This window comes from Notamacropus eugenii, chromosome 1 (genome assembly GCF_028372415.1).
Source record: "Notamacropus eugenii isolate mMacEug1 chromosome 1, mMacEug1.pri_v2, whole genome shotgun sequence".
NCBI classification, from domain to species: domain Eukaryota; kingdom Metazoa; phylum Chordata; class Mammalia; order Diprotodontia; family Macropodidae; genus Notamacropus; species Notamacropus eugenii.
The window spans coordinates 332,669,880-332,690,679 of record NC_092872.1 but is presented as its reverse complement, the minus strand read 5'-3'; the positions used below and the strand labels follow the sequence as shown (position 1 = coordinate 332,690,679).

The following is a 20,800-nucleotide window of genomic DNA, read 5'->3' as shown; positions in this document are numbered from 1 at the left end:
TGCTTGCACTGTTTTTTTCTTTGATTTGCATGTTCTAGGTTCTGGCCATGATATTTTTGGGAGTTTTTTTATTTTGGAAATTTTTCCCAATACATGACTGGCATATATTCATTGTCTTTTCTGTTTTTATATTTTGTCATCTGGTAAACCTGTAATTTTTGTTGACAATTTCTTAGAATATGGTATCCAGACTTAAAATTCTGAATATAATTTTTAGGAAGTCCAGTGAATCTTATATGTTCTCTCTTTCCTATTTTCTAGGTGTTTTTTTTTTTTGGTGGTAAAATCCTTAAATTTTCTTATATTTTTTTCAATCAGTTATTTTGTTTTTGATATTTACTGTTGTGTCATGGAATTATTGAGTTCTGTTTGTCCTCTTCTAATTTTCAGGGAGTCTGTTACATGGGTAAAATTTTCTACCTTTTCTGAACTGTTCTTCCCATTTTTCCTCCAGAGCTCTTATTTTTTAATCTCTTGATTAATTTTATCTACGTTTCTGTAGCAAAGACTTTGGGTTTTTTTTTCCTGAAGCTCTGCTTATGCTTGTGGTTTTACTCTATTTTGGATTTACTTCCTGGATATCTTTTGGCCCATATTTCTTCACAGTGTTTGGTGTCATTTTCTGTTTATACATCTCTAGCCTCAATTCCTTATTTGGGACTTTGTGCCTGGGCCAGGCTCTTCCCCTCCATCCTGCCAATTGGATGAGGTGGTTGGACCCTATTTGGTCCTGGTCTCCTGCCACTGTCTTCCACCTACTTTGTTGTTTTTATACTTAGACCACAATTTATACCTGCTAACTACCATCCTATGTATCTCTTCATGGCTAAGCACTGGAGAAAACTGTTTATAATCAGTGCCTCCATTTCCTTTCTTCATACTATGTTTTAAACTCTATAGTCTGGTGTCTGACCTGATCATTCATTACAAACTGCTCTCTTCAGAGTTACCAATGATCTTTAATTGCCAAATCTAGTGTCTGCCCACCCCCAGCATTTATCTTTGCTGCCTTTGAATCACTGCCTTCTTTGGAGCACCTTCCTCTCCTTGATACTCTCTTCTCTCTAGGTTTCGGTGGCACTGTTCTGTTCTGGTTCTGCTACTTATCTGACTATTCTTCAGTCATTTTTGTTGGAGCTTCATCTAGACTACACCCACTAGTCCCGGGTCCTCTTCTCTTGTCTCTCTATATCAGCCATTGTCAAGCTATTTGTATAAACCAAGAATGGTTTTTACATTTTTAAGTAAAGTTTTACTGCATTCAAAAGTGTAAAAAAAAGAAAACATTTGTAGCGCCCAGGATTTGGCCCTCAGGTAGCTTGCTGACATCTGCATACCTTTTCTCTTGGTGATCTCGTCAGTTCTCATGCCCTCAATTATCATTTCCATGCAAAAATGATTCTTAAGACATATTTATTCAACCCTAAACTCCCTCCTGTCCTCCTGTCTCACATCACCAACTTCTTATTGGACATTTTGAACTAGCTGAACTATCTGAACCATAGACATCTTAAACTCAATACGTCCAACACTCCTCTCTCTCTCACCTCCATCTTCCCCCCTTCCCCATTTTCTGAACTTCCCTATTGCTATCAAGGGCACATTCATGTTCCCAGTCACCCAGGTTACAACCTAGGTGTCATCGTCAACTCCTCACTCTCTCCCTGCTCCCCGCTTATCCAATCTGTGACTGAAGGCATGTTGATTCTGCCTTCATAATATCTGGTGTCCCCTTTGAGATTACTATCTGTGCAGTGGAGTCGAATGCCTCTCTGATTTTCATGCCACAATATATATTCACTTCTACTTCTTCATAGGAATTTAATTGACATTATTACCTCACACCCATTTTTCAAAAAATGAATTTTGCCAGAAGTAGGCAGAAAATAAAGGATAGTTTATTTCAGGGAAGGTGTTAAAAATTCCTGAATATTTATAAGTCACTTTAAATCACATCATTTGTTTCTCTGTGGTGTTTGTGTCTTCTCTTCTTTTGCTGCCTGGCTGTGATTTCCTCAGGGCAATTCTACTATTAGGGCAAATTTGCCTCAGGGCAAATCTACTACTAAAATAATAAACCTTTTTCCAACTGATCTTCTATGACAAGAAGAAAACCTACAAGGAAAAATAAGAAGCAATATATTTTTTGTCTCATTCTTTTATCTTAATTTTAAAATAATTTATTACAAATTGTACATATCCTGTCGTCTTTACTTTTGTTGAATAACCTTTTTTTTTTAACTGACAAGTAATAAAGTAATTTTTTGTAGGTTCAGCATCAAGTTCACCCCAACCTCTCAGCAAAAGAAGATTCTCTGTACTATATTGAAGAGTTGATCCTTCAACTGCTAAATAAATTATGCATTGCACAACCAAGGACTGTTCAAGATGTAGAGGTAAGAAAAAATATATTAATTTTATTTCAAATGTTGTACTGGGCTGATTCACCTTGGAAATTGTAGTAACAAAACACACTCAGCCATCACTACTCAAAAAATTAAGCTTGTGTACACTCAGACTTAAAAAAAAAAGTCCTATAAATTAGATCAGTGCTTGTTTTAAAATAATTATTTTGGCTATCAGTTCAAAGGAAATTAAATCAAAAGTATTTGCTAATATCAGCTTGACCTTCAAAAAGAATACTTTGGGCTATATTGTTACTTTTTTCATTTGTTCTAAAATTAGGAGATACTTCTAATTTAAAAAACACTTCAATTTTGAAGTACTTTTTTAGCTAGCAGGATTTTTAAGGATTCATAAAATTGAATCATTTATTTACCAAATCTGTGTCTGCAATTAGATTTGAATATTAAATCTGTATAATTAAAAGGAGTTTGAAAAAGGCATAATAGTTTTTACCTCTAGTTTGTTAATTGTTTTCAAGATGTTATTTTTCACTAATTTAAAAGTTTGGAGAGGAATGTTTTAAAATAGAAAAGCCTGATAAAATACATTAAACTAGTTTGTATATGTTTATAAAAATGTAGTTGTTCATATCATAATGAATTGAGAAGGCACTATATTTTTCTGCCTTATAGGTCTTTCAAAGGGACATTTCACCAGTGGTCATCCTAAATCTACCCCTACAAAAGTCTTTGGTTATCTTTCCACATAATTCCCTCCATTACCCTTGTTATTGAATTCCCGTTATTATCCCTAAAGCTAGCAAGAGGATTTTATTTTGTTTCTTCTAATATGAATGGAAGCTGTTACGTTAGGAATGTTATTATAAAATCATCTGGTATGTTATTTCATTTAATATGTATAATATCTTTATCATCTTGCATTTCTATCTTGCATATTCCTGATGATCTATGTTCAGAACTTTCTTAACAAATTCTTTACTCTTGTTAACACCTGTCTCAGAACCCTTTTCTAGAGAGGTTATAGTTACTATCTCTAAGAAATGGGGAAACTTGAAGAGTAAAGTTTCAATGTTCTGTCATAACTGGAGAGGACAGTAAATGGTGAGATCTTTCTTTATTAAACTACTAAAACCCTTCTCTTAAAAAAAGGAGAGATAGTATGGTATAGTGGTAGAGAGCTGTCCTTGAACCTGGGTTCAAGTCTAATCTCTGACAGGTAATGGCTATTGCAATACAAGTCACTCAGTCTCTTAGTGCTCCAGGTAGCTGTTGGAGGTGCTGACTTGAGTTGGTACAGGGAGTTTGGTCACCTAGGAATTTCTTATACCAATGAAATCACAGGTCAGTTTCTTATCCCTTTCTTGTGTAGAGAATGAAAATGATTCTGTGAAGAGACTTATTAAAAAAAAATTGTTTAAAGAAATTTTTTTTTAGTTTTCAACATTCACTTTTATAAGATTTTGAGTTTCAATTTTTTTATTTCTCCCTGCCTCCCTTCCCTCTCCCCTTCCCAATATGCAAGCGATCTGATGTAGGTTATACATGTACGATCACATTAAACATATTTCCACAATAGTCATGTTGTGAAAAAAGAATCATAACAAAAGGGAAAACCATGACAAAGAAAAGAAGTGAAAATTGTACTCTTCGGTCTGCATTCAGATTCCATATAGTTCTTTCTCCGGATGTGGAAAGCATTTTCCATCATGAGTCTTTTGGAATTGTCTTAGATCATTGTATTACTGAGAAGCGCTAAGTCTATCAGAGTTGACCATCACACAGTGCTGCTGTTACTAGGAACAATGTTCTCCTGGCTTTCCTCTCTTTATTCAGCATCAGTTATGAAGAGACCTTTTTAAGGCATTATGATTTAAATGGTATGGGATTGTCTTTTCTAAAGCAAATCAGCTCCTAATTATAGTCATTTCTGAGGTGAGTTGGACTAGATATTGCCATAGCTGAAACATTATTGATAATTTCTATAAAACATGATCTGGGGTTACCCTCTCAACTCCCCACTCACACTGAGTGGAGCTGAGTCCCCAGAGGGAGGCTACTTTGTCTCTTTTCAGAAGATCCCTAAGGGTTTGGAGCTTATCAGTCCCCATGATGTATTTACCTGCCATTATTAATTGATATCAGTTAGCCAACCAGACTCATTTAGTTTTTAAAAATGTATATTTACTACAGTAGTACAGTATGAATATTTGGGAGAAAACATCCCTTCAAGCCAGGGTCACACTGTCTTATAACTACGTATGGAGTGTAGGGGAAAGTGGATATAAGCTTAGAGTATGTGTTTGGACAAAGGGGATAACACAGCTCTTGGAAATCATTTTTCTGGAAATTCTTTTCTTCTTTTCATGGTGTCTTTAGGAAGGTCTCCTTAATGTAATAGTTACACTGCTGGCATCTTTGTAGACTCCTGAGACTACCTTTCTTCATACAGACATAGCCACCAGCCATTGCTATTTCTGAGACCCTGCTTGGATATTGATGAGACATTCAAAACCTTCTGACAGGGAGCTTGACTGAAATTGCTCTCTCGGCTTGCCACTGGAATCCCAGAATTTGCTACTTTATATAAACCCCTTAGGAGTTAAACAAGTTTCTTCCACTAAGCCAGTACACTTTCCGTGTACTATTTCCAAATTGATCAAGAATTTTTTTTTGTGCCTACTTAAAATGTCATTGATTGAGTGATTAAAAAACATTGTCTAGGCCTTATTCCAAATAGTTCATATCTCTGATTCAATCCAGAAGTCCAGGGCCTCTGTAATTATTGAGGTAGGAGTATAGAACACTACTCTTAAGTCTTTGTTTTATTATTGAGTTAATTGTCAATAAATTGTATATTCAATCATTTAAATGTTTACGAGATTGGCAGTTGCAATATATAAACAGATAAAATTAGCTATTTATGGGAAAGGAGATTTTCTCAGTTTATCTAGTAAATAATATTTGGTGAACTGGAGTGAGGTCTTTGAGTGTAGTGGGGATCATGCATGAGAGGTGTTAAAAGTTTTGTAATTAATAAAGATATATCCAAATAAATCTTTCGGTTATGCTAGAATTTGGGATTAACTACAGAAATGAGACAGATAGGCTGTGAAGTTATCTACAAATTAGGTTGGCAACCTCAGACCTTGCTATACATGAGAACATTGTCATTCTTATCTTACTACACTCCTGCAAAAAACCAAATATATTAAAAAAATCAGCATTAGGAAGGCTCAGGGAGTAATGAGTCAGTATCTTTTGCAAAGTTAAGGATAATGTTAAAGTTAAGTTTTGTTTTGGTTTTGTATTTGTGAACATTTTAATGAAAACTTAAGAAGTACAAACATATTTTTGTAATATGAACAGGAACGTGTTCAAAAAACTTTTCCTCATCCAATTGACAAGTGGGCTATCGCTGATGCCCAGTCTGCCATAGAAAAACGAAAACGAAGGACCCCTCTCTTGTTACCTGTGGATAAAATTCATCCTTTATTGAAGGTATTAAAAATTAAAAGGCATATATGTATTGTAAATAATTTTTTATTTATATACATATTGTATGTTTATTTTAAAATTATTTATTTATAAAATTTTCTATTAACCAAAATGTACAAGTATTACATTGATAAGACTGTTTCCATAAATTTAGATAGAAGTCTGTAACCTTTGGTAGGAAATTTAATAGCAATATGTAATATTCAACAATAATAAATAAAAATGCTTAAAGCTTAATAAATGATCATTCAGTCAGTTCTCTGTGTTAGGATGTATGGGTATACAGATTGTATACCTATATATTTTAAGCTATTGAAGCTTTTGACTTTTGGGATACCCTGTATTTGTGGAGTAATATTAGCAGTCCATACCACTGAGACTTTTTCTGGGAACTGCCATTCCTGATTATGTTTTATGCAAGTAGACTATTTACAGAAGGAAATAAGGTGTTCAGAGGCAAAGGGCAGCTGCAAGTAGGGTATATGTAACACCATTTTTGTGCTTTAGTCACGGTTTGGATTTTTAGGATTAACTCCATCTCTAACAGCAGCAAACTGATCATTAAGACCTTAAATGCCAAATTATTTTCTTAGCTCTTTTTAAGATTCTCTCCTTCCAGACTTTATTAACTGAGTCTTAACATTTTAACATCTCTTTTATCCTACTGATCTCCCTTCAGTTTAGATTAGTTGTTTTTTAGTTATTTTATTATACATTTACATGTTTTCGTTACTTGCTGATTGTTTTTTTTTTTTTTTAATCATTTTTTTCTGTCTTCTCTATTTTCTAGTATGTTAGGACTGGACATTTCTTTCTAACTCCTCATGACAATGTAATCTTTTCCAAATGTAGTAGAAGCCCTGAATTGTTTTTTTTTTTTTTAATTTTTTTTTTTTTATTTTTTAATGTTTAACAATCACTGCCATACAATTGAGATTTTATCCCCCCCACCTACCCCCCACTACCCCCCTCCCTCCCCACGACTGCATACAATTCTGTATAGATTCTACATATACTTTCCTATTGAGTATATTTTCACTATAGTCATGCTATGTAGTCAGACTAAAATAAATGAAAGAAATCATATAACAAATCCAAACATGATACACAAACACATACACATACACAAACATGATCTGCTACATTTTGTGAATGACTTCCATATTTCTTTCTCTGAGTGTGGAAGGCATTTTGCCTTGAGAACCACCTTTGGTATTTTTTTTTTTTATAAGAAGTTTTTGCGTTATTACAAAAATCCAAGTCTACCAGAAAAAACTCTCACACACTGTGGTCGTTGCTGTGCACAAGGTTCTCCTGGTTCTGCTCCTTTCACTCAGCATCAGGTCATATAAGTCCTTCCAGGCCTCTCTGAAGTCTTCTTGTTCATCATTTCTTATGGCACAATAGTACTCCATTACATTCATATACCATAATTTATTCAGCCATTCCCCAATTGATGGACATCCCCTTGACTTCCAGTTTTTGGCAACTACATAGAGTGCTGCTATAAATATTTTTGTACATGTGGGACCCTTTCCCATTTTTATGATCTCTTGGGGATATAGTCCTAGTAGCGATATTGCTGGGTCAAAAGGTATGCACATTTTTGTAGCCCTTTGGGCATAGTTCCAAATTGCTCTCCAGAATGGTTGGATGCGCTCGCAGCTCCACCAACAATGAATTAGTGTTCCAACTCTCCCACATCCTCTCCAGCATTTATCATTTTCTTGTTCTGTCATGTTTGCCAATATTATAGGTGTGATGTGGTACCTCAGAGTTGTTTTGATTTGCATCTCTCTAATCAATAGTGATTTAGAGCATTTTTTCATATGATTATAGATAGCTTTAATTTCTTCCTCTGAAAATTGCCTGTTCATATCCTTTGACCATTTATCAATTGGGGAATGACTTGTATGATTATACATTTGGGTCAGTTCTCTATATATTCTAGAAATGAGGCCTTTATCCCCGAACTTAGCTGTAAAAATTCTTTCCCAATTTACTACATCCCTCTGGATTTTGGTTGCATTGGATTTGGTTGTGCAAAAACTTCTCAGTTTAATGTACTCAAAGTTATCCATTTTGCATTTCATAATGCTTTCTATCTCTCCTTTAGTAAAGAATTCTTCCCTTCTCCATACCTGAATTGTTTTTTAAAGAATTGTTTTTTAAGAATTACTTTTTTTTAAAAGAATTCTTTGTTGCTTCATTGCACCATGTTTTTAGGAATAACCCTTAATTCAAGACCTTAGTAATTCTTCAATCATTATGTATTTAGGAATGCTCTTTTTTCCTTTGATATGGGATCTTAAACATATCCTCTTTGTGGCCTATATATAGATATTTTGAAAACTTCAATAAAATGTTAGTTGTATACATGTTTATTTCATGTTAATGGAAGGAAGAAAGAAAAGTCCACAGCCTTTCATTTATTGAAATAATTGTACTTTCCAATACAAAACTCTGTTTTTCAAGTAAGGGGATTTCATGGGTATTATGCAAAATTATTTTATATCACACTAGGGTTTCTAATCCTTTTCTAAAAGAATAAAATTCCTTTTTTTAAAGTAATTATTAGAAGGCAAATTTGCTTTGGCTATCTATGGCCTTACATCAGTTGGAAAGTTGTTAATGAGTTTCTATAGTTCTTAGATGGTAACACCCATAATTAAAGCTAACTTGTTAGGTTTCTGGATCTGAAATCAGAAGCACTCAGAGAAATCCAGTTTAGGACTTTTTTTGTTCGGAATGGATTGCCAGGCTAGTTTACTATCAAAGGATGTTGACGTAGGTGTGATGACTGACTTCTGTGGAACAAAGGATAAATGAGAGTCCTTGTCTTGTATTATATATCTGTGGAATATGTATTCTTTCATTGTTCATCTCATGTTGTAATTAATTCTTTAGCTTTTAGGATTAATTTCAGTATACTGAAATTTCAAAGACCATAGCATTTTGGATGGTAAATTCATAAAAAGTTCTTTATTGGTTCATTATTTAAATAATGATTTTAATTAATTTGTTACCTAGCAGAATGTTTTTTTTTAAATTAACAATTGCATCTTTTTTCCTCTTATCATTTTTCCCTTACAGGAAGTTTTAGGGTATAAAGTAGATTATCATGTTTCTCTTTATATTGTGGCTGTATTGGAGTATATCTCAGCTGATATTCTGAAATTGGCTGGTAATTATGTTTTTAATATCAGACATTATGAAATATCCCAGCAGGACATTAAAGTATCAATGTGTGCAGATAAGGTAAGAACAAACAATTCTTTAAATGTATTTGTAGCACAATTATTTCTTTTCATAGATAGTATATTTCATATCTCAATAACAATTTAAGATTTACAAAATACTTTCCTTGTAACAATCCTATGAGGTGTTGTGCTAAGTGGAAGTTTGGTCCCCAGTGAGCAGCTCCTTTTTTGCTTGTAGAGGTTGCTGTTTGTTCTTAGTTCTCAAAGAAGACCATGATATCTGGGAGGTGATGCCATGACATGCAAGTGAATTGGATTTAAGGAAGGGGGAGGGCTTTTTTTCCTTTCCTTTTTCTCCTTCCCTTGCCCTTCCCTTCCCCCTTCCCTTCCCTTCCCCCTTTTTTTCCCTGTCTCTCTAGGGTATCACATCTTTTACCTGTGGGTGCTGTGCCCAAAGGGAATGTAAATTTTGATCTCTGAAACTTTTTTTTTCTTTTTAATACCAGCCTTAACCCCAAATCATTCTGGCTGTCTTTCATTGACCAACCATAGGCTTGAGGCTGAGTCCTACTTGGTTTTTGTTTGGTTCCTACTTGGCTCAGAATGAATGTAAATATCAGTTGTTTTTGTTTTGGCCAGAAACCCCCAGGGTCTTCCCCTCCCAGATTTATTTTTCATTTTTAGAGACCATTTTTTTTGCCTCATTTCTTACTAAGCCTTAATCATGGAATAGGCCCTGCCTCAGTCAAACTAAGTACTGTTAATGACCTTAGCTTGAAAAGGCCAAGGCCCCCCACTGCATCCTGAGCCATCTCCAGTTGTCTTGATCCATATTTGACCACTGGACCAAGATGGCTCTAGAGGAGAAAGTGAGGCTGGTGGCTTTGCACAGCTCCCCTCTCTTCCTTAAATTCAATTCACTTGCATGCCATGACTTCACCTCCCCGATGTCATGGTTCTCTTTCAGAACAAAGAAAAAAACCTGTGAGGTATAGAAGGTGCTCTTGTTCTTAACCATTTTACCTCTGAGGAGACTGGACCAGAAAGATGAATTGACTTGCCTAGAATCACACAGCTTTATCTTTAACATTCTGATTTCCTTTACTTGTTCATAATTGATTTTGCAGTTATTCAGGAAATACTTTTATAATGTTAGTGTTGGAATATAGGACAGGTTTTATGGGCTACTTATATCAAACTTTTACTCAATTGGGAAACTTTTTGCTTCTTAGGGGCCCATATGGTTCCATGGACTTTTTCCCCCAATGGGAAAGAAGAGGTGACAAGGAGAGAAAGTAGATTTTTGTTAATTGAAAAGTATTAAATTTAAAAAACAGAAATAGTCTGCACACAATGAACTTAATTCTTTTATTTTAGTGAGTGAATTAATAAATGAAAAGTTCTCACTTGTTTTAGAAAAGAAAAAGAACAGGGAAAATGAAGCTACTTGAATATAATAACAACATTTTAAAAGATATAGGATAGGAAAGAGAGAAGAAGAGAGGAGGGAAAGGAGGCAGATGAAGCCGGAAGGAAGTAAACAAAGGACTAAGGGAAGCAGGGCCTGCCCTCCGGGAACCTTCACAAGGGAAGTAGGACCTTGGCTAACAAGTATAAGTAAGCTGTTCTTGGACCTTGCAGCTTACTTACCATGGTTGTGGGAATCACCAAATAAGCTTTTTTGCCCTTTGAAAAACTAGGACCATAAAATCAGAACTTTAGAGTTGGAAGGGATCTCTGAGGCCATGTAGTCTAACTTCCTTATCTTACGAATGTGTAAATGAGGCCCAGAGAGATTAAGTGATTTGTCCAACATTTTAAAGGCATGAAGTAGCAGAGCCCATGTTATATATAGTTCTAGAGTGGAAAGGGACCACTCTGAGGTCCATCATTTTATAGGTGAGGACACTGAATTGAAGAGAAGTTAAGAGACTTGCCTATGGTCACACAAATCCTGTCAAATCAGGATTTTATTAGGTCTTCTCATTCCAAATCCAACACCTTTTCCCATGGCATACCTTCCTTCCTGCCTTATTTTAAAGTTTGTTTTTATTTCCATCGACTTCAAACTTTATTTTTTCCTTTTTACATCACATACAGTGTAACCATCCTTGACCTTCACAAAGAGCCATGCCTCATAACAAAGAATAAAACAGAGAGGAAAAAACAGTTCAACAAACTAACCAACACATTGAAAAAGTCTGATATTAGCTAGAGGGTTCCTTCTCCATGGTTCCCTACCTCTTCAAAGAGGGAAAGACAGATGTACTGACCCTGATGTGATTTCCAAGATGATTATCCTGTTTCTTCTTGGGGGTCCCTTGATCAGTGCGATTTTACAACATTCAGTTCTGATTGTTTTATTATGGTTATTTTCATTTCCATTATTGTAGTCATTGTGTGTATATATATATTTTTTGGTTCTGCTTTCTTCAATTTATCTCAGTTCATGGAAGTTTCCTGCGCTTTTTTATATTTATCATGTTCATTTAATTAATGTACCATAAACTATTTAGCCATTCCCTTATTGATGGGCACCTACTTTGTTTACAATTCAATGCTTTTTTTTAATAACATTTTTTAAAATTAAGTTCTATTTTCTGATCAGATTTTGTTTTCTGTGTCTATGAGGGAATTACCTAGGTTTAAGAAATTTAATTTGAATCCTTAGGTGTAGTGTACTACTAGCTTAAAAGTTCCTTTGAAATTTAAAACTTTTCTAATTTCTAATTGTTCTTTAAAAGTTAGGGCAGCCCCATCTCATAATACTTATGCACTTGTTTATGAAAGCGGGGAAGTTTGGAATATATTTTAGAAAGACATAAAAGTGTGGGCCTTTAAAAGGGTGAGTTTTCATCTACAAACTTTGTGTAATGTAACATTTTATTCCCCAGCAGTGTCCCTCATTAATGAAGTATATTGTATTTGTTGATTGTTTTTTCCTACTTTGAACTTGAACAACCCCTACCATTAATGTTAAATACATTATTGTAGAGGAATGTGTGACTTTGGCCAGATCACTTGACCTCTCTGTGCTTAAGATACATTGTCCTTTAAAAGGAAGAGACTAAGATGTCTAAGGTCCTTTATTGTTCTAAATTTCTGATCATATTAAAAGGAAGTCTATGATCAGAGCTTTATTTCTTGAATTCCCTTGGTTTTGTACTTTTGAAAGCACAGTCAGATTGACAAAGTAAAATTGATACTCTAGTTAATTATTTTGCTACAGTTAAAAATAACTTAGTCATAGGTATATATCAATTTCTCACACTATATGCCAAGATATGCTCCATGTGGCTACATAATTCAAATATAAATGGTGGTTTCATAAACAAATTGTAGGTTCATGAAAGAAATTACCTGACATAGGGGAAGCATTCATGTATGACCAAGAGTTAGAGAGAATGCCAGGAGGTAAAGTGAATAATTTTGATTGCATAAAATTAAAAGCTTTTTCACAAAGGCAACTAAAATTTGAAGAGAAGCAGGGATTGGGGACAAAATCTTTAGAATAAATTTTTTTTTTTTTAAATAAGGGCTCATTTTTAAGATATATAGGGAACTGAGTTAATTTAATTTAATTTATTTTTTAAAGAAAGAGTCATTTCCCAATTGATAAATGGTCATATTATATGAGTAGGCAATTTTCAGAGGAAAAAAATCTAAGCTATTAATAGCCATATGAAAAAATGCTCTCAATCACTAATAATTAGAGAATTACAATTAAAACAACTCTGTGGTGTCACCTCACACCTATCAAATTGTCTAAGTTGACAAAAGGAAAATGGAAAAAAAAAAAGCTGGAAGGGCTATGTGAAGACAGATACATCAATATATTGTTGGTGGATCTGTGAACTGCTCCAGCTTTTTTGGAAAGCAGTTTGTAACTATGCTTGAAAAGCTGTTAGACTGTTCATACCTTTTGATCTGATGATCTTGCTAGTAAGTCTGTAGCCCAGAGATCAAAGAAAGATGAAAAAGACCCATGTTTTTATATATATATATATTTATACAGAGAGAGAGAGAGAATACTTGTATGAACTGAAGCAAAGTAAAGTGAACAGGATCAGGGGAACAATAAAGATAAATAACTTTTAAAGACTTAGGAACTCTGATCAATACATTGATCAACTAGGATTCTAGAGGACTCGTGGTGAACCCTACCATTGTCCTCCAGATAGAGAGCTGATGGATTCTGTGCAGATGGAGGCATTTATTTTTTGCACATGGTTAGTGTGGGAATTTATTTTACTTTCCTGTACATGTTTATAGGTAGATTTCTTTCTATTGCTTTTTCAATGAGTAGGGGTAAGGGAGCCAGGAAGTAGAGAATTTGAACTGAAAATAAATTTTAAAAAGAGGAAATAAACTAGTAAGTATTTAATAAATGTGTTTTTGTATTCATTCAAACTTGACTTGGTAATATATTTTATTTATTATACAATTGGGCTCTGCCATCTGTCTTCATGGTCAGATTTACCTTTTGTCTTGATTATTTGAAAGGTCACATTTTATCTAACCTTTTCTCTGTAAAAATCAAAAGCAACAATATTCTGATGTTGTTCAACAAAAATTAAGAACCTGCTGTGTGTAGGGAGTACTTTGTTAGGCACTGGGAATAATAGTATAGAGTTTAGGGACATTACAGTTATTGCTCTGGTTTGTATTCAATATGGAGATAAGACATAAACTCATAGTAATAATGTGCAATGTTTAAAAGTAGAGAATTTCTGTACAAAATGCTAGGAGGGTCTATTAGGGAAGATCTGGGAAATCAGGCTTTGAGACGGATTCTAACGTATAGGAGTTCTACAGGCAGAGGTAAGAGAGAAGACATTCCAGGAATGGGGAGGAGAGTGAGCAAAATTACAGAAGTAGTAGAGTGAAGTTTGTTTGAAGGATGAGAACAGTCTAGTTTGACTGGAACTTGGGGAATAGTGTGAAATCTTGCCAGAAAGGCAGGTTAGAGCCAGATTTTGGGAGAATCTTTCCATCCAAATTCTCCCCGCTTCCTCACTTTCCCTCTTACTATAGAAGAAACCACCATCTTCCTAGTCATCCAAGTTTGAAATGTTGGTGTTTTGAGTCCTCACAATTTTGGTTGATTTTTTTTTTTGTATTTAAAGTTTTTCATAACTTGATACCTTTCTACCTTTTCATTCTTCTTACACTTTCCTCTCAATACTCTGTATTCCAGCAACACTGGCCTACCACATGGTCCTTAAACATGACACTGTGTTGCTCCTCTTCATGTTTTTGCACCAGCTATTCCAAATACCTATAATATCCTACCCCCTTAAATTTACCTTTTAGATTTCCTCATTTCCTTCAAGACTTAATTCAAACCCTGCTTCTTTCAGGAGGCCCTTCATAGCCCCTCACAGCTGGTCATGCCTCCTTCTGTTAGAGTATTTTCCATCTCTTCTGTGATTCTCTTGTTTGCATGTTGTTTCCCCCATTAGATGTAGGCTCTTTGAGGTCAAGGAATGTGTTTTTGCCTTTGTTTGTATCTCTGCTATTTAGGACAGTAGTGGACACATAGTAAGTGCTTAATAAAATGCCTATCGTTGATATGTATGCACTTGACAGACCATAGGGAACCATAGAAGATTTTTTTGAGCAGACGACTGACTTTTTCTAGAAAGATCACCAGTATTTAAGGAATGAATTGAAGGAGGAGAGAGAGTATACAAAGTCTTGCCACAAAATAAATGCTTAATACTGAGAGAATGGAGGCAGGAAGACTTGGAAAGATGATATTGCAATAGTCTTGGCTTGTGACTTAAACTACTCTTTATTTTCTCATAACAGTTAACTTATATAATAATACATTCTTATTGTTTATTTATGTGATGATTATGAAAAATATTGAGCTAATTTAAACTAAATTGGTAATAGGCATTTATAAAATGCTGTTTTGTATTTATCAGGTTTTAATGGACATGTTTGATCAGGATGACATTGGTTTGGTTTCACTCTGTGAAGATGAACCCTTTTCTTCAGGTGAACTGAATTACTATGACTTAGTTAGAACCGAAATTGCAGAAGAAAGACAATATCTACGGGAATTAAATCTTATAATAAAAGTATTTCGGGAGGCTTTCCTTTCAAACAAAAAGCTGTTTGCATCTTCTGTAAGTACCATTCCTAGATTTGGGATATTCTGTATCTCAAAATTTGTTACAAAACTTAGAATAATTAAATAGCTTCAAAGTTGATGTATATAGAACAAAAATGTTCTTTTTTGTAATCTTAGTATGATTTTTAAAATAGTTGAATTATTTCACCAATATATTGAAATGCTGCGTAAGATTAGTGAGGAAACTAAACAGACTGAAAGCTTTCTCTGATATCTGGTGTCTAAAGTGATCGGAGTAATTTCCTGGGAGCCTGTACATGTGTTATGTTAATGGAATGCCCCAAACATGAGTTCTAGGGGAAAGAATCTCATGAATTGAAATCTTTTTCTGCAGAGAAATAATAGACTGGAAATGTCTTTGTCTCAGAATAAATGTTGTAATGGAAAAGAGAAGTTTCGTTTTTTTTTCCCCCTTTACCTTTATTCATCCATTACCTTTTTCTTTTCAAGATCTGTTCTGCCTTTCATCCATTGCTTTTTTTGCTACTCTACCTGTGTATTGTTTCCTCCAAAATATGTATTTCTTATGTGAGAAGGGAGTAGTACTTAGATAGTATTGGCTAAATAAACACTAAAGAGTAAAAATTTAAATTTTCTCAGTCTTTTTCTTAAGCCTAAAGTCAAACAGATGGTATTCTAAGGTGTTTTGATAGACTTCATTTTTTTCGTAGTGCATTTGCTTAGTTTAAAAATGTTTTTATAACTCTACCAGATATTATACCGTTTTACATGCCAAGTTAAAGGCTATGACAACCAAAGACAAAATTAGTTTAGAATCCAAACTCATTTGTAAAAACTTAGAAGAATAGCGAATGATTGTGAACAACATTGTCTCATAAAACAAAGAGAAGCACTGGAGGGTAGAGCTGGTGTAAAGAGAGCTTGGCAAACTGAGCAGACTGATTCTGGAGACATTTAAGGATGAATTTTAAGAAGAAGAAATAAGCAAAAGATGGATGAGATTTTAAGATATTTTATAATATTATTTTTACTAACAAAAATAGTGGAACCATTATACTAGGATTCTATCGTTACAACCCCTGCTATGCTAATAAAAGAGGTGGAAATGTCACTGAAAAAAATAAAGATAGAAAAAGCAACCAAACTTAACCAGTTGCTAGAATAGTTCTGTGCTGGAGGTAGCAGAAGGAAAGTGCATTGAGGGATTGATTGTTAACATATTTGAAGCAGTGGAAAATACCAAAGTTGTGGGGAAAGAATTTTGAACTTTGAGAAAAATTTGTGTCAGGGCTATCTTTGTTGAAGAGATTATAAGGAAACAGACTTTTTCAAGCTATAGATATATTTTATTATCAGACATTTGATTAAATGATGTAAAGAATATCAAACCCCAGCATTTGTTGTGGTTTTCATCAGTATAGGAAGTTCCCAGTAAGGAACGCTCTCTACCAGGACAGATTGACCCCTGATCCATAATTGGATTGGTAATCTCACAGTTTCTTGGGGACACTGAAGGGTTAACTGATTTGCTCTTAGTCATGTATCCTGCATGTATGTTAGTTAAACCCAAGTTTTCCTAACTCCCAGTCAGTGCTCTTATCCATTTTGCCAGTCTGTGTCTCATTTGCTTGTTTGCTGACTGTAAAAAAAAATATGAGTTCAGTAGAGCAAAATGCTGTGTTAAAAGCTGTCCTTTAATGGCTACCTCAAAAATATCAAGATTTCTTGAAAAAAATTTAAGAATAAAGGTTTGACTTTCTGATCATTAATATCAGACAGGGCATAAAACAGGGGGATTTATGGTTGCCAAAGATTTTCCCCACTGTCAAAGATGAGTTCCAAAACGAATCCAAGTTGTAGACGTATTTCCTGTAAATGGTGAGGTCCTCTTCATGTGCTTGTTGTCAGAAGACATTATGCAGATTGCCCCAAATTCTCAAACATTCCCAAGCAGAGGAAGAATGCCTGATGTCCTGACTGTTAGGCAGTTATCTTGGATAGACACTACAAGCTAATGGAGAGTCAGGCCCAGAGCGGAATAGGAGAAAAGCAAGCAAGCTGTATTACCTTTGAGAAATTTAAAAGTTTTTTTAATGGCCAAAAAAATTTTCCCTGAAACAAAGGCTATTTTTAGAACACCAATAGCCTTTCAGAGTTTTATGATTATAAGTTATGGAACACCAGTTTCCAAACAATGTAAAATAATTGTGTTCTATTTTTCATGACCCTCATGGCACCCATTATTTTTTTCTTTTAAAGATCTTTTCTTCTGCCTTCCTATATGATGGTATAGAGGTGCATGGTGGATATGGACAGGCTGCAACACATTAATTACAAACAGGAAATTACAAAGGAGAACTAGAGAAAAAGTTGTTACCAAAATAAAGATGAATGAAAACAATGATGGGCTGGTTATGTGGCAAGAGCACTTATGCACATATATTCCGCTGACATCCTCTCAGTGTCAAGTGAAATTGAGGAGAGTTTTCAGAATGTTGGTTGGATCCCCTGTGGTGAACTTTTCAGAGTGTAGTAGAGTTGCCTAGGTTACACAGATTTCAGTCTGCACCATTGGAAGGAATGCCCACGGCTGTGAAATCACAGCTCCATTTGAGTATTGGATATTATGTATTTTCAAAATTTCAATGTACTTGTATCTGTCATTTGATATGATTTTCATAGGGAAGGTATTATTATTTTTGTAGATGAACATGAGACGGAAATTTTGACTTTAGTTATTGCCAGAGGTTGGACTAGAACCCAGACCTCTGGACTAAAAGCCTATTCTACTATTTATACAAAATACAATAGATTGTATGTAGAGTAGTATCTAGGAAAGAAAGCAGATAATTTCATTTGCTTAGGTCATCAGCTTTACCTCTTTTACCATTAGCATCTATAAAGCATTTGATTTTTTTCCCCTGTAGGTGATAACATTGATTTGTCATGTAAAGGGATTAAAAACCCAAGCAAAATTGATCCCAGTTTGCCATTTTGAGGGTCCTATTTTATCTGGGTTAATGTATTACATTTATGTCTGCAGAGTAAATAATTTGTGCATTACCTTAATAAAGAAATGTATATCTTATTTTGTTGTATAGAGGCCTTGGGACTGAAAATTTGTTTATTCCTTATAAAAACCAATCATTAGCTCACAATTAAAGCTCTTAATGGTGTATTAGTGCAGCATGTATTTAAGGTGAACTGCTTAGAACCTCAGTTTTTCTAATAACTGGCTTTTCTATCTTGTGACACAGAAGATTGTATTTTCTTTCCTTCTTACTGATTGACTTCAGTTTGGTATGTTTTATCCCCACCTTTCCACCCAACCCCCACACTTCTCTCCTTTTTTGTGTTTACAAGATACTTTAATATAGCCTCTTTTATGTAGAATTTCAAGGCTTATCTTGTAAAATATTAACATGACTTCTTAGATGTGAATTTTTTTCCATCTTTAGATTGTGTATGAGTATTTGTATTCAGTAATTTATTAGCGTAGTTTTTAGCTTCAGATGCTTTCATTTTTATTTTTTTTTAGGATATTGAAGGGATATTCAGCAACATTTTAGATATTCATGAATTGACTGTAAAGCTTTTAGGCTTGATTGAAGATACAGTTGAAATGACTGATGAAAGCAGTCCTCATCCCTTAGCTGGCAGCTGTTTTGAAGATCTAGCAGAAGTAAGTTTATAAAACTATATTTATTTTCTCATTAAAATATTTAAATTGGTTGCTAAGCTACATATTATTTGGTTAATTATCAAAAATTAGAAGACATTTTCTACTACAAAGATACTTAGTTTTCTTTAAATCAGTAAGCTGAAATCATTGCATATTTTACTTATTGTACTGTGCTCTGTATTTCTGCTTAACAATTTATTTCAAATTACTTCATATTAGTTTTATGTGAGTAGCTTTTTGAAGTAATGTATTTGTTGCACCTGTGCTAATAAAGGTATGGGAGTTCACTCCTGGAATCTGCAAAGTATTATATGCTAATGTAAAAGATATTCTCAGGTATCTGCCTTCATTCAACTTTAGTCTGATAAAATGGATTATTTTCGTTAACTCACTTTTTAGTTAAGGAAGCTGACACTCAATCATTTGCTGGCTAACTGAAATCCTTAGTCCTGTTCTTCTTAGTGTATTTGCGTATCTTGAACCCCTGTATATTTATGACTTAGTTGTCAAACATATTAATAGATTGTAGTTTTAAAAGATCGTAATGGAGACTTAAAGTGGTCCTAGTAAACATTTCAGGTGATGAAATGACAGATTGATCAGGAACCATCCTTGAAGTTTCAAAGGAATAAGCATTGAACAGTTTTCTTAAACCAACATACTTTTTTAGGGAATAAAAATTTGTTAATGCACCTTTTTGATTTGAATGTAAACTATGTAGTCTGTCTTACTAATGCTCATTCATATCTTAACATGTCTTAACATTTTTGAAAAACATGCCATGGATAAAGCACTGTTATTTCATATAGCTACTTAAGAAAATTTCTTTCTCTTTTTCTTCCTTTCTTTCTTCCTTTCTCTTTCTTTTTCTCATTTTCCCTCTTTCTCTCTCTCTTCCTTTCTTTCTGTCTCCTTTTTTTCCCTTCCTCCCTCCCTTTCTCTCTTCTTCCCCAGAATCCTACAACTAGTAAGTATCCGAGGCCAGATTTTTCACTCAGGTCTTCCTGATTCCGGTGCTCATGTACTATCCACTGCACCACCTAGTTGTCCCTTAAGAAAATTTATTGTGCCTAAGGGTTAGAATAGAACTTGAAATATAGTGGATTTTTTCTTAACGTCTTCAGACCACAGTTTCAAAATTTGCTTTCCTTTTGATTATTGACACTTTTCATTTGCCTCTCACTCCAAAATAGTTTTGTATGTATGGATATACGTTTATACTTACACTTTTAGACATTTGGTTTATAGGGGTAAGGTGGTACAGTGGATAGAACACCTAGCCTGTAGTTGGGAGACCTGAGTTCAAACTGAGTCTCAGAGTCTTACTAGTTGTGTGACCTTGCGCAAGTCACTTAACTCTGTTTGTCTCAATTTTCTCATCTGTAAAATGAGCTGGTGAAGAAAATGGCAAAGCACTCCAGTATCTTTGCTAAGAAAACCCCCAATGGTGTCATGAAGAGTTGGACACAACTGAACACCAACTTTAATAGATACATGCATACACACACACACACACACACACACACACACACACACACACACACACACACACACACACACACACACACACAGAGTTTGCTACTTGTGGCCACAGTGTTACCCACATCTTTTGAGATGACAGTAGTCAAGATAGTATGAACTCTCTGACTTAAATGCAGTGTATAAATTCTTTTGAAAGTATGTACTTGGAGTTATAGGTAAGTTATATTTGGTATTTACCCTTCCAATTTAGATAGCAAAAGATCAAGACCTAGTTGAGGATTTAATAATAGCTAACATTATATAACACTTACTATACTAAGCATATTTACAAATATTATCTCATTTGATCCTCACAAGAACCCTTGGATTATTATCATTATCTCCACTTTACAGATGAAGAAACAGAGGTTAAGTTTCTGAGGCTGGATTTGAACTCAGGTCTTCCTGATTCTAGGCCCAGAACTCTTATCTACTG

General features: G+C 34.4%; 1 protein-coding gene across 1 annotated transcript in view; it reads left to right on the top strand.

Moving 5' to 3' along the window:
* Positions 1-20,800, top strand: part of SOS2 (SOS Ras/Rho guanine nucleotide exchange factor 2) — a 125,465-nt gene that overhangs the window by 32,881 nt on the left and 71,784 nt on the right. The window contains exons 2-6 of the mRNA XM_072629785.1: positions 2,271-2,396; positions 5,733-5,864; positions 8,955-9,119; positions 14,992-15,195; positions 18,700-18,843. Coding sequence (XP_072485886.1) covers positions 2,271-2,396; positions 5,733-5,864; positions 8,955-9,119; positions 14,992-15,195; positions 18,700-18,843 — 771 coding nt within the window. The remainder of the gene's footprint in view (positions 1-2,270; positions 2,397-5,732; positions 5,865-8,954; positions 9,120-14,991; positions 15,196-18,699; positions 18,844-20,800) is intronic.